Raw genomic sequence first — 13,865 nt, forward strand, 5'->3', positions numbered from 1 at the left:
CATTGGGATAGGCTTGCGTGAGCTTGCCAGCGCTTGCCGCCTATTCGGGCCGGTGTCGGTTTCCAACACAGATCAAAGGAACTTGCGGCAAGCGCTTGCGACGCGTTTACACGTTGGCTCGTGTTTAGTGTCGCTCACAAAATATATGTCGCTCAAGAGCTCACGCCGTACGGACGTACATATTAAATAAATTTTAATGACCATAATGAGTGCTTGGACTAACGAAGAAATTTTATCCTTTTTCTTTAATTAAAAATGTCAAGTTCAACACAAGAGCCGAAGCAACTTCGATATCCACGTCTGCCATGCTTGCCTGTCTGTTTTTTTTTATTCGACTGGATGGCAAACGAGCAAGTGGGTCTCCCGATGGTAAGAGATCACCACCGCCCATAAACATCTGCAACACCAGGGGGGTTGTTTATACAGGCTTGGAGTTGGTAGACGCTTGGCAAGCCTCGGCAAGCGTGTAAATGTAGCATTAATAATAGAGTGCATGTGCCTATATTTTTGACCACCTTGGCCTCTCCGAAATATTTAATGGCGACTGTTCTATACAACAGTTTTCAAGTGCCAAACCCTCTTGACAAATTATACTGTTTTCTTATTATAATCTCATTTCAGACATTTTTTTTGTCATTTCTATTCAAATTAAAGATTTTTAAATTAAATTCATAATAGCACAGCTATGACTCGCACATCAATATCGGAAAACATGGCAAGGGAATATAAGGCATTCAACATTTCCCACGCGTTTTTAAAAAAAAGTGAATCCTTTCTTATTTTTGAAATTTTCGAAAAAATATGGTTTTTCCTACTCAGAATCAAGAGCAAAATCGATTCCGATAGTTTAAAAAAATGACCCAAAAAATGTCCGTTTTGCGACGTTTTTTTCATACACTCAGTATGGGCGTGACAAAACTGAGTCATAAAATTTTGTATGAAAAATGGAGACATTTTTTTAAACGATCGGAATCGATTGTGCTCTTGATTCTGAGTAATCAAAAAAAGGTGCACTTTTTTTTTTAAAACGTCCTAATATAGTAACAAATTTTAAAAATCTAGAGCCGCCCGCATAGTAATTGGGAAGGAATATGTCCAACAGTGGACGTCCTACTTCCTACAGTTGATATAACGGTGACAATGACAATGAAAGACGATCCTAGCGTTTCACTGTTTTTTTAGCAAATGATCCATTTCCCAACAGTTTAATATGGACGATTTTTTTACGAAACTGTACTATTCAGGATATATTTCAGGACTATTCTGTAGAACCCTAGGTTAGTTTTATAACAATCCTCAAGTACTGTTTTAATTTTCACAAATCTCTGCCAGCTGAACCCAAACACTAAATTCTTATGCATCCTCCATCAAAGATATGACATCCGCGATCATGAGATTACTATGCATCTTCTCTATATGCTTCTTCAATTCATGTACCCTCACAAAAGTAGAGGAGCACTGCGTACACGGCAACCTACGACCTTTCCCGTGTTTCCGCTTCGCATGTTCAGACCTTCTCGAAGCCGAAATGAAGCAGTCTCCACAGTCCTCGCATTTATAGGGCTTCTCGCCCGTGTGCCTTCGCCTATGATAAACAGCCGCCATTTTGGATACTAATTTGGCGCCGCAAATGTCACAGCCGAAATTCCTTTCCCGCGTATGGACCACGGTATGTTCAGCCAAACGCGCGGGCGTGTAGAACCGCTTACCACACCAGGAGCACTGGTGCGGCCGAACGTTCATGTGGATCCAAAGAATATGATTTTTCAACTGCGGCAGAGACCTATAAGTCTTCTTGCAGTAGTCACAAGTGAAGGTAGCTGGATCGCGTATGTTTGAGCGTCTGTTGCGCGGCACTGTGTCTCTCCTTGGCTTCGCGTCCGGTTCACATTTAGCCCTATGCTCTCTATAACACGCTCTGTTAGTAAACTGAATACCGCAAGCTCTACAGGTTCGAACTGCATGCATTTGCGAATGGGTATCAAAGGACGTTTGCCTCAAAAAAGCGCGTCCACAGTCGCAGCAAGTCAGCCCGTTTTTGTGCGCCACTTTTTCGTGTTTCTCAGCGTCGATCTCATTAGTATGAATAGCTGGACAGTGGCTGCACAAAAATGCAGTTTCCCTGTGCACTTTGACCAAATGGTCCCTCATCTGCTTGCCACGAAACAAAATAGAACCACATGTTATACACGAGTCCTTTTGCCCGCTGTTTTTGAAATGTATTTTTAGATAGTAGGGGCTAACGAATTGTTTCCCACAATCCGTACATTTGCAGGGCGCACCCGTCCTATGTACCCGTGGTCTTTTTTCATCGCTGTTCTTCTTGTTTATTTTACTTTTTAATCTGATCAAAGGAGTAGTTTTGTCGCTGCTGGAGAAGTCCTTAGCGATCTGTAAGGTGAAATCGTCTGGTCTCAGGAAAGCGCAGAGGGATTTTACGTTTGCTGCTTCGTTTGAGGGTATTGTGGACAGTTGGTCGACGGCGTAGGACCACATATTGCAAGAGTCTGTGACGAGGGACCTGAATTCTTGCGCGGCGATGGCGTTGGTGGTGCATGAAGCACAGACGCCGTTCGGGCAGAGCGCTTCGTCCGTTATCTGGAATAGAACAAGTTTGGAGGTAATTTTTGGCTTATTAAAAATGTGAGGATCGCATTCCGCAAATGGATTCTAGTTTATTCCAGTCAAGTGCGAAAACAAGTTCTATTCGAACCACTCAAAAATATGTTAGCACGGCCATTTTACCATCCTATCGTCGTTCGTATCATCGTTTTTTTTATGGGTTTTAGATAAGTCCATATTTTTGCACTACTGTTTCAAATATATTTATATTTTTTATAGTATTATATTTATTATATTCTGTGCTAGAACTAGAGTTTGTTATCTGCTTCAACTCTCGTGTGCGAGAATAAAAACTTACTACTTTGTCTCAAGTGCAATTTTACAGATTAAAGCCTTAATAATGAACTAAAAGAATTTCCTTGCTCACGCGCGACCTTACGATAGCTAAGCTTATCCAAAATATGCGTGTTCATGCAGTTCCTCCACCTCTAACAACTGGTAGAATGGTGTACGGTTGTGTCACTCTGAAGATGAGCTCTGGTTGAGTTCGAAACGCGTCAGTGTAGTGTGGTGGTGGTGATAGATGGGTTTGTGTGTGTTCTTACAGGCTGCTTCGCAGGTTTGTGCAGGTTTCCTCACGATGTTTTCCTTCACCGCAAAGCTCGTGGTAAATTTCAAATGTAATTCCGCACATGAATTTCGAAAAACTCAGAGGTGCGCGCCGGGGTTTAGGGCGGGGGTGAAGTTTTTGTCAAAATTAAAACCTAAAACTGGTAAAAGTGGCTCCGAAGCGGTAACTTTTCGTGTGCTCTGCCTACCCCATTCGGGAATACGTAGTTTGTGTGTGTGTGCATGTAAGTATCGCGTTGTGTCTCAATCGTGTTTTGTTTTAGTCGCATTTCACCTTGATCTAGCTTAAGGCACTTGTCCCACCGCCGACGATGAGCGAGAAGCGAGCAGAGCGAGTAACTAGAAACGAGTGGGCGAGCAGTGAAAAGCGAGTGTTCGAGCACGACGGGCGATTACTCGCTCCACTCGCTCGAGCCGGGCGGCCGCCAAGCTAACAGCGCTGAGCTAGTTTTACAGCCCAGCGAGTTTTATAGCTCTTGTCGCTGCGACAAAAGATGTAAGAGCGAGTTCTCGCCGGCAGTGTGAACCGCCAGCGATCAACTATTAATATATATGTCTCTTTTAATCACACAGGATCTTATATCTTTTGTTCGTTTCTTGAGCGAGAAAATAGTCGATAGCCAATCGTTTCCTCGCCGGCGGTGAGACAACTGCCTAAGTGTATTTTAGTGCAACGTCTCAACTTAATTAGAGTCCCAGGCAAACATCAATCGCGGCGAAATGCGTCTAGGGTAAAATACTACACGAAAAATGAGATGCTACTAATGTAACTAAAAAGCTACGGGAAAAATTGTGTCGAGTACAAGATTCTATTGAAATTTTGTTAGTTCGAGGTGAAATGCTATTCGATGAATCGCTACAAGGAATTTATGCTTTCGAGGTGAAAGATTAACAAATTAAATATGGCTGCTATCGACTGTACATACACAAGGGAATGGTTCTGACACTCGACTGTATAAAAAAGTCATTCACATTCTTCAAAATAAAAATAAAAGAAACTACGAGTACGGTCAGCATCAAAAGTAGCTGGTTACTTTTTTACTCTATCACATTAACACATTTGTAAATCTTGTATGGCGTTAAGTACGTTGCTGGCCCTATAACAGGAAGTGCATAACTCGAACTTCGTATGTTGCCGTCCCGCTGACGCTTAAGTCATTTAATACGCGAGTGAAAGGGACGGTGCGATACGAACTTTGATTTTCGAGTTACGTAGTAGCCCTGCTGTAAAACGACAAAGTACAAAAGTAACCAGCTACTTTTGATGCTGACTGCACCTAAACACAATTCACAAGTAAAAAATACAATGTGTCTACACACTGGACAAAGATTAAAAGAACGTGTTGATTATAGTATTTTTCTAACCTATGTACAAAGCCTCATATCAAATGCTACAGTATTAACGGAGAAATTATTGAATAACGATTAAATATATATTTTTTATTACCTGATTATCTAATCAAATAATTTACAATATTAGAAGATTCCTGAGATGGAACTACTCGAGATTTCCGTTTGGGAAAAATTAAAACATCAGCACATTACCAAGCATATAGTTTCAATTTTTTAAATCACCCATGCAAAATATAATAATGGCTGTGTATTGCTACCAAATTACCACTCTCTCAAATAAATGCTATTAACAAATTATCAGCTACTGAAACTATTTTCTACTTCAAAAATTTCCCCGCGTTACAACAGATGAAGCATTTATTAATTATTATTTCCTATTAATTCTACTCAGATTCTCATCATATTTTCATAAAATATGACACAAAACTTTTTCCTATTAGACGTTTTGTTTTTGTATCTTTACCTGCCAACGTGGCCATCTTTTCGTTATCTACTCTTATCTTATATCAACTTTCATTATTGAGACAGTATTAGCGCATACGTTTCCCATAACGTCTATTGTCAAAATTTTACTACCAAAGTTCGCTTCGGTTGCTTTAAACAAAAACTTGAAAAACTTTATAAAAGCTGGTAACACCATGTACCTCACATCCGCCTCCTAAACCTCTTCTTGGCTGGCAACACCTCGACCACAGAGTCATGCACTGCAGCGTAATGCTTCTTCAATTCGAACGGCCTCACAAACCGCGCATGGCACATCTCACAACCATGCGGCATATCTTTAGTACTTCTATGGCGTCTCTTGATATGATCCAGACGTCTTGACGCTGAGAGGAATCTATCGCCGCACTCCTCACACTCATACGGTTTTTCCCCGGTGTGTATCCGCTGGTGCAAATGGTACCCTAATTCAGTCCTCATTTCAGCCCCACACGCACATTTGTAAAGCTTCCTCTGCGTTGTGTGTACAGCCTCATGCGACCTCAGGTGTGCTAAAGTGGAGGTCCTTTTGCCACACGTGTCGCAAACATACGGTAGCACGTTCAGATGCTTCTGTATTATATGGATGCGGAGAGACGGTTTCTTGTCATACACATTGCCGCAATAGTCGCAGGTGTACAGAGAGGTTGCTGATTCGAACGCCGACGTCTTGCATTTCTTCTGATGATGCTTGAAACACCTCCGGTTTTCGAAGCTCTGGTTGCAGGACACGCAATGGAAAAGTGTGTGGGCGTACATATGTGAGCGTAAAGCTCTGTCGTTAGTATATCCTCGTCCGCAAATCTGACACCCGAAGGATAGCCTGTTGTGATGGGTACCGTAATGCTGCTGCAAGCCGTCTTCGCTCTCAAAAAGTTTGAAACATATTACGCACTCAACGAAATTTTTTTCATGCACTTTAGCCAAATGATCAGCCAGCTTATGCCTCTCGAGAACCTGTCCGCAAAGCACGCACGCTCGTTTCATCGTATTCTTCAAATGTACATTCAAACTGTGTGCAACTGGAAAATCTTTCCCGCAATCCGGACACCGACATTTCAGCGCAGATTTTTTGTAAGCCCTTTTGACTTTGGTCTTTTTTGGTAGTTTTAGATTCAAACTGTCGACGGCATCGTCTGTCGTGGCCATCTTCCCGGGCTCCTCCCTGATCAAACTGTGTGCGCCGTTGTAGTGAACGTATAGGGTGACGTTAGGGTCCTGTGGGTCGTGTATTTGGACGATGGTGGCTACCGCTTGTTCCCAGTGTTGTTGGGACGAGACGCTCAGCTGCCTGAACTTGGTGGCTGCTATGGCGTCTTCGGCACAGGCACGACAGAGCCCTTGGGGCAGTGCAGCGTCCTCCTCGACCTGCAATAATGTCTTCAATCAGTCCGTTCCATTGCTTTTCTGGTAGCACATGTATTCAAAGAGTAATTGTCGAAAATGTTCATGTCATGCTAGTTTAAAGGTCGTGTGTATGATTCTGTGGCCGTAATAGTTAAACAATCCATCAGACACGCGTTATAAGTCTAGACTCTTGGTATAATATGAACGGAGGAGTCCGCGATGTGTTTCCATAATTCCCTATAAGGCTAACAGTCATGTATGATATATTAACGCATTCACTGCCGGCAACGCATATATGCGTTCACCCGACTTTCACCCAGTGCCGCTGTTAGGATTTTACACACATAAACGCATTAGTTCGTTTGCGGCACCTAGCGAAAGTTCGAAAAACAATGCCGGCAGTGAATGCGTTAAACCTCCGTATAAATATTGGTGATTTCGGAGACGAATAACCGACCAAGTGCTTTAAAATGTTTTATTATCAGTTTCTACATCAGTATAAAAACAATAAGGCCAATTGTCACATTGATTTGCGTATTGTAATTCAACATAGCATTTGTTCCCATATCGAAAATACAAACTTAGACATGGATGCACAGATGCGAACCCAGGTCCTCAGCAATCCGTGCTGCGTGCTGCTGGACAGGAATTTAGACACGAATTTTTCCTATGCATACATATCTCAGGTTGCTTATTTCTACTACGCTACTTATGCAGCAGCACTAGCGACATCTATGTTTCGCGCTCTCATCGAGAGACGTCACATTCTTTCGGAACCAACCGCTCACCCAGACAAGAGATGTCGCTACTAAGCAATCAAATTATGATTGGTTATTTGGAGTCTTTTTGTATTTTTTATTTCAACTCCAAATTTGTTACTTTCAACTGTTCTTACTGTCTGTTTGGTTTCACGGGATACCCGTAAAAGTAACAAATTTGGAGTTGAAATAAAAAATACAAAAAGACTCCAAATAACCAATCATAATAGCATTTGTTGTTTTAAACAAGTTTTAAACCATACAACTGACATTGAAACTTAAGATGGTAAAGGTATTTCTTTGTCGACACCCTCACATTTACATTTTAGTTTTTAATGAACATAACCTATAGCTTATCTTATAATAAATATAAATATCTTATAATTACTAAGTTGGTTCTATCTAATTACGTCTTTAGAATCGCCCTGTATTTGTAGCTTCGATGCTTAATTTCAGGAGGAATCCGAAATGAAAGCTAAGGAAGTATAGGGTCATAGACCCATTGTTTAAGGGAGCTATAGAAGTGGGAGTGGTAGTCATGTAACGACGGAAGCGGGACCATGTCCATGTTCTCTTTCTCTGAAGGTGCAACTTCTTCAAAAGGCTTTATTAAACCGTGCATTTTGTCACATGGTTTGGTTGGTTATTTGTTTTAGTATTAACTATTGTATTTGAATAGTAGTAACTATTGTTGTCTTGTGTTGTGAAGAAGTGTATTTTCTTTCTTTCTTTTTTCCCCGAAAATGAAATTTTCTGAATGAAAATTACATGTTTTCTTTAAATACAAGGGTAATATAACCATTGTCCATGTTATTTTTATGTGACGCGTTTTCAGAATGGAACCGGCCCTAAAACGCCAGCGTTCATGTCAACTTACAATTAAAAACAATGTATAACATATTAAAAAAACTTCTCATCAAACAGAACTATATTTGAAAAAGTTCAATTAGATTATATCAATATCTTCAACCTTGATCACACCATGCTCATTCATCATATGTGATTCCAGGTTTGACTCGGCAAAAAATTGGTCATCACAATAATCACATTCATATTTCCTTTTTGTCTGAAGAAGACCCCGGCTAGGCTTCCTCGGCTGGTAATTAGGATTCTTATTATGCCGCTTAATATGTCTCTGATAACCCCTTCTAGTACTCATGGGCATGCCACAAATGTTACAAACAAATCTATCAGGGACTCTGTTATGCGTATTACTATGTTCCAAAAGATGAATGGCACTGTTGAACACTTTACCACAATGCTCACACTGATGCGAATGTTCCTTATTCATGTGTATGTATTCCAAATGCACTTTGAGCGCGTATTTAGAGCTGTACACTTTGGCGCAAATGTCGCAAATAAATATGCCCCCTTTCCTCTTAGCATTGCTACACTTCCTCGTATGAGTTCTAAAACAGTAAACGTTTGAAAACTTCTTATTACAGCCGAGACAGATCCTCGGCTCGTGCTTGCTCGTCATGTGGGACGCCAGATGGTGCGGGTCGCGATAGGAAAGCTTGCAAATGTAGCAGAAGTACGGCCCCTTGTTGTGATACGTCGCCTTATGTTTCAGAAACGCATCCTGCTTTTTAAAAGTGTCGAAACAAATGTCGCATTGCATCGTATAGATGCCGTGCCCTTCGTAATGCGCCTTCAAATCGTCAACCTTTATCATCTTCCTGCAGTGCACGCAAGCTCGTCTATCGTAATACCTCATATGCGCATTAAATTTGTAGACGCAAAGGAAACTTTTATCACACTCAGGACATTTCATACTGGTTGATATCTCCGAGTCACGCAGCTTTCTCTCCAACTCGTTTCTTCTTCTGACGGAGTTCTGTTGAGATTTCCTCTTCTTAAAGCATTTGAAGACTTCTGTCATGTCTGTGACGTCGCGGCGTACGTTTTCTGTGTACGTCGCAAATTCCTTCGCATCAGCATCGAGTACTATGTAAGCTATTTTGACGTTATCCTTCACTTCTAGTTGGTCTAGGTGGTCGGATACGTTTCTCCATTTTCTGTGCGCGTCTTTGAGGTATTCGATGACGTGGATGGTGGGGGTAAGGCCGGCGGCGCAGCCCCCGCATATCCGGTTCGGCAGCAGGGGCGAAGTCTCCATCTAGAACAAGTATGCTTCATCAGGGCTTAACTGTTGCCATACATCCATATAACAAAGATCCTGAAGTCGACGGCTTTTAGGTAGCAACTTGTTTTTTTGGAGACGAGTTTTTGTGAAAGCATCTACTAAGCTCAGGATTCCGTGAACAATACTTAAAGTATCACATAGAAATGAGTGTCTTAAGTATAAACACCTTTCATTCAGTAAACTCTCTTACGAAACGGAGTGACGGATCGACGCGATTTTTGTCATAGAGATAGTTTATGGGTCAGAGAGTGACATAGGCTACTTTGTATCTCGGAAAAATGCAGTTCCCGAGGGGATAACCGAATTCCACGCGGGCGAAGCCGCGGGCAAAAGCTAGTACCGTGATAAGGTTTCATGTTGGCCCAGGAGTCAAACTGGTGAACTGTACGTACAATGTTAGCGAGTATGGAAAACGTACAATAAAAAGATCTATTGGGTAACATAATTCTATATTTTATTTATCAAACTATCTAATATAACTTAGGCTAATTAATGTCAGAGAATAAGAAAACAATTATAACCCCAGAACTCTTCGGAACGTTAGCATATGCACGTGAGTTATGTGTATTGTTGTTTTATTATGTAAGCTAAGAAGATTCAAGTCAGACAAAAAGATTAAGGGGCTGTTTCACCAGCTATTGATAACACGGATAAACGTGATGCCGTCTCCGTCTATTCGAACAAAACAAACAGAGATGGCATCACATTTATGCGTCAGATAAATTTTATCAATGGATGATGAAACAGAGGGTGATTGTAAGTAATTACAATTCTATCACAATGTCACTAATAAAATATGTTTTTTTCTTATAAAACAGCATTAAATAAATTAATTTTAAAAGCAAGTACTGCTAAAGGTAATGTCACAGTATAACAAGTTTCCCTACAGTAATCCGACGAAGACGTCTAGACAGAGCGATCGTGCGGGGCGTGAGGGGTGAGACGCGGGCGGGAGGAGCCCCAGCTGCATACTTCGCCGTTCTTAGTAGCTTGGGACAAGTCTTCTAGGGCTTAAATTTATAAAATGTATTATGGTGCATACGACATGTACTGTGAGTGCGTGCAAATCTTCATCACGCAAAAATAATGAACTAAGCTGAACTAAAATTTCATCTATTTATATATATTTTATGTCAGTTAAGTCTAGAAACTGAAAGTATTTGTCGGTTACTAATACATGCAAGTATATTTTGTAGAAAAAAGTATTTTATTTAAAAAATAGTATATTTTGATACTTCTTACCCCTAGTAAGTATGCCACCCCTAATTCATTTTATTTTATTAAATTTTCAATACCAATATGTAAGTCATCTACCTACCAAATTTTAAATTTGTGACAACCCTTCCTTACTTGCGTAAATAAATACCTATACAGGCTGCGGTATCGCTCAACTTCAAAGGCGTCGGCCTACTGTAGGGAAAACTTGTTATACTGTGGTAATGTTGTGCCTTTATAAAAATGGCGCGGAGAGACTCAACCAATCACTAAAAATCTCAGTTAATGGTAGTCCAGCCAGGATCGTCTCCGCAGGACGGAACTCTTCAACAGTTAAAAGCATCGACTTGAAATTTGGTATGCAAATGTAGTTTGGGTGACAATGCAGGTACAGTCAGCAAAAAAAGCTTGTATTAAAAATGAAATTTTTATGGTTAGCTTATTAATGTGATGTGGTTATAGACTTAAGTGATTAATCAAATCTCCACGCCTTTTCACTTCTATTAGGAAACGCCTAAAACTATCTGCAACTAATAGGGCATATTAGGCAAACCTCTGCGCAGGGGGCGACACTAGCGCAAACATCCATGACTATGTCAGTTCTCTTTATATGTGTTTGTCGCCATGACAGATCATGACCAAAGAGTATAGAAATCATGATATATTTATTAGTAACAAAATAACATGATATTTACATCAATAGTAACAATAGAGCTATGTTTCCAAAAATTTAATTGAAATAATATAATATTATGGCATTTAAGATGCTCAAAAGACTGTTCATGGTGTTGTGCTAGTGCTGCACTCTGACGGCAGAAAGTTGCAGTAATATTCCCTATTCTTCTTTAACAGGTTCACTATACACTTTAAAATCCACATTAGCTTGATGCCTTCTACTATGATTTGTCAAGCTCCTACAACTAGGAAACTTTTCCTGGCAAATATCACAAGAGAACTGTACTTGAGAAGGATGATCATGTACTGCAGCAACATGCTTCCTCAGTTTGTACGGGAGACTAAACTTGGCAGGGCACTTATCACACGCATATTTCAATATTATCGAGTCACTTTTGTGCTTTGTTTTTATATGTGCCGATCGTCTTGATGCAGCTGCAAAGGCATCACCACACTCCGGACACTGATAAGGCTTCTCCCCTGTATGAAGACGTATATGTTGGGTATAACCTGTCTTCGTTTTTAAAACTATACCACAGTATTCACAGTTGAATATGGTTTCAACTTCGTGTTTCTTCAAGTGTTCACCCATGTAGGCTGCTGCTAGATATTTCCCACAATACTGGCACGGTCTGTGTGTGTTTTTGAGATGCACTATTTGTATATGAGCAGCAACAAATCTTTTGTCAGCAAACTTCTTCCCGCAATGGTCACAAATGCATTCTCTATTAACAGAACCCCGGAGTCCTACTCTGTTTATTCGGTCACTGGTTTTGTTCTGGACTTCGACCAATACTTTATGCTTTGTCTGATGAATATTTGTGTTAGTGTCCAACTCACAGCATTTTTTGACATGATAGTAATAACATGTTTGGTTCAGAAAAACTTTGTTGCAGCCAGGGCATGTTTTAACTGCATGAATAGATAGATGTGCATAATAAGCTGGTGGGGATTTAAAACTGCGCCCACAGTCTCCGCAAGTACAAGCTCCAGAAGTATGGGCTTTTGCCATGTGCCGTACAAGCATCTTGTGTGACCGGAACATTAATGTACATTTCTTACAGTCATAAGTCTTATGGTCGTGCACCACACTTAAATGAGTGATGAGCTCCTCTCGTAACATTATCTTAGCACACAAATAGCAGGCGCGTTTATTGTCTATGGACTCCTTCAAATGAAGATACAGATCATAGGGGTATTTGAAGAGTTTTTCACAGTCTGGACATTGGCATTTAAATTTTTTGATCCGCTTCAATGGGGCTACTACCTTTTTCATTTTTGTAGTAATTATTTCAACTATTTCTTTTTCTTCTTTGATTTTAGGAGCTTTAGGAGCTTTGAAATCATTTACTACAGTCATGTGGTCTTTGTCTATTATAAGACAGATGTTTTTTGATGAGTCAGTCTTTGGTATGCTATTTAGTTGGTGCATGGTGGCTTCCCATTGGTTAACGGCTTGAAGGCAGAGGTTGCGGAAGTTAGCAGCATCCATGGTGCTGACGGTGCACATGGTGCACAGCCCCGCTGGCATGTCCTCTTCAGGTACAACCTGCAACCACCGTTCTGATCAAATGGCCACAATGTTCTTCGAGTGGTTCCTTTTAACCCAAGTTCAAAGCTAGCTACAGGCTGCCTGAGCTTAAATCAAGTGCAAAAATAAGTATCTATTCAAACCACTCAAAAATATGTTACTACGGCCTTATTGCGTCGGAATAAGAGTCTGTGGTACTTATTTTTGAAACTGAATAGTTCATATATTTACACTTGACTGTACATTAATTCTATTATCATATTGTTCTAATCAAGTTTACAATATTTTCTAGGGCATTCTAATTCAGATAGGTCTGTGGTGCTATTACAAAAAAGGAGGTTATCAATTTGGTTGAATTTTTAAAGATTTATTTATAAATGGAGGGATAATTTTGCCACCGTCAAAGTTGAAGGTATTATTTGGTACCATACGCCTAAATGAATAAAGACTAATATGGCTAAGATATCTTTCTAAACAGGTCAAAGTTTGCGTTAAAGTTGCCGGTTATTTTAAAAACTACGAAAAGTAATGTTTTGAAAGAATAATTATCAACAAAGTATTTTAAAATCAAGTAGTTGAATCCCCATTTCAATTGGAAAGGCGTCAAATTAATGAAAATAGTGTTTTTAATTTATTTTATTCTATTTCGTTAACCGGCCGCCATTTTGTTCCAAAATGGAGGGAATGACGCCGTTCCGTTTGCCGCAGAAACCATGCCAAGTCAAATGGGGTTATATGAAAAAAACAAAGTAAATAAACGTACCTCTATGCCTGTAATTACTTCCAGCAGTTCGGCTAGCGTTACAGGTCGCTCTCCGTCCATCATAACCGTGTCTCCCAGATAAACTTGTCCATCAGTCGTATCTCCCATACAAATTCGGCATTTATCCAAACCATCGCCCCGAACTATGTGCGACACTAATGCCTTTATATCCACTTGCCGATTCATTTTGGGAATTTCACGAGCGTTATGAAAGATTTAATTGCTCTTTAGTTTGAATTTCAGTAAAATATTTTTCATTTCTCACTATCAGACAGCACTTCAAGCTGCAAGACAAGACCAACAAGACGTCAAATCACAATGAAATAAAATGAAATGAAAAGGCGTCAACCAAACGCCAAAAAAGCGAAGCAACTAACCATAGACAAATCAAAGCTAGTGATGTTC

General features: G+C 40.2%; 1 protein-coding gene across 1 annotated transcript; it reads right to left on the reverse strand.

The window, feature by feature from the left end:
• Nucleotides 1-253: 253 nt before the first annotated feature.
• LOC141443152 (uncharacterized) lies at nt 254-13,815 on the reverse strand. Its single transcript, XM_074108360.1, has 3 exons — nt 13,461-13,815; nt 5,194-6,393; nt 254-2,598 (listed from the first exon to the last, which is right to left on the reverse strand). The coding sequence occupies exons 1-3, from the start codon at nt 13,644-13,646 to the stop codon at nt 1,354-1,356; spliced, it is 2,631 nt and encodes an 876-aa protein (XP_073964461.1). The 5' UTR covers nt 13,647-13,815; the 3' UTR covers nt 254-1,353.
• Nucleotides 13,816-13,865: the final 50 nt, after the last annotated feature.

This window comes from Choristoneura fumiferana, chromosome 26 (assembly GCF_025370935.1).
Source record: "Choristoneura fumiferana chromosome 26, NRCan_CFum_1, whole genome shotgun sequence".
In the NCBI taxonomy this organism is placed as follows: Eukaryota; Metazoa; Arthropoda; class Insecta; order Lepidoptera; family Tortricidae; genus Choristoneura; species Choristoneura fumiferana.

What these genes read in the sequence shown, in the direction of transcription:
- LOC141443152 (XM_074108360.1), bottom strand. Translation starts at nt 13,646, where the DNA reads ATGAATCGGCAAGTGGATATAAAGGCATTAGTGTCGCACATAGTTCGG. An exon ending in AAGTAATTACAGGCATAGAG is followed by an intron (nt 6,394 to 13,460) that starts GTACGTTTATTT and finishes ACATTATTGCAG; the next exon opens with GTCGAGGAGGACGCTGCACT. An exon ending in AGAGGTTTAGGAGGCGGATG is followed by an intron (nt 2,599 to 5,193) that starts TGAGGTACATGG and finishes GTTCTATTCCAG; the next exon opens with ATAACGGACGAAGCGCTCTG.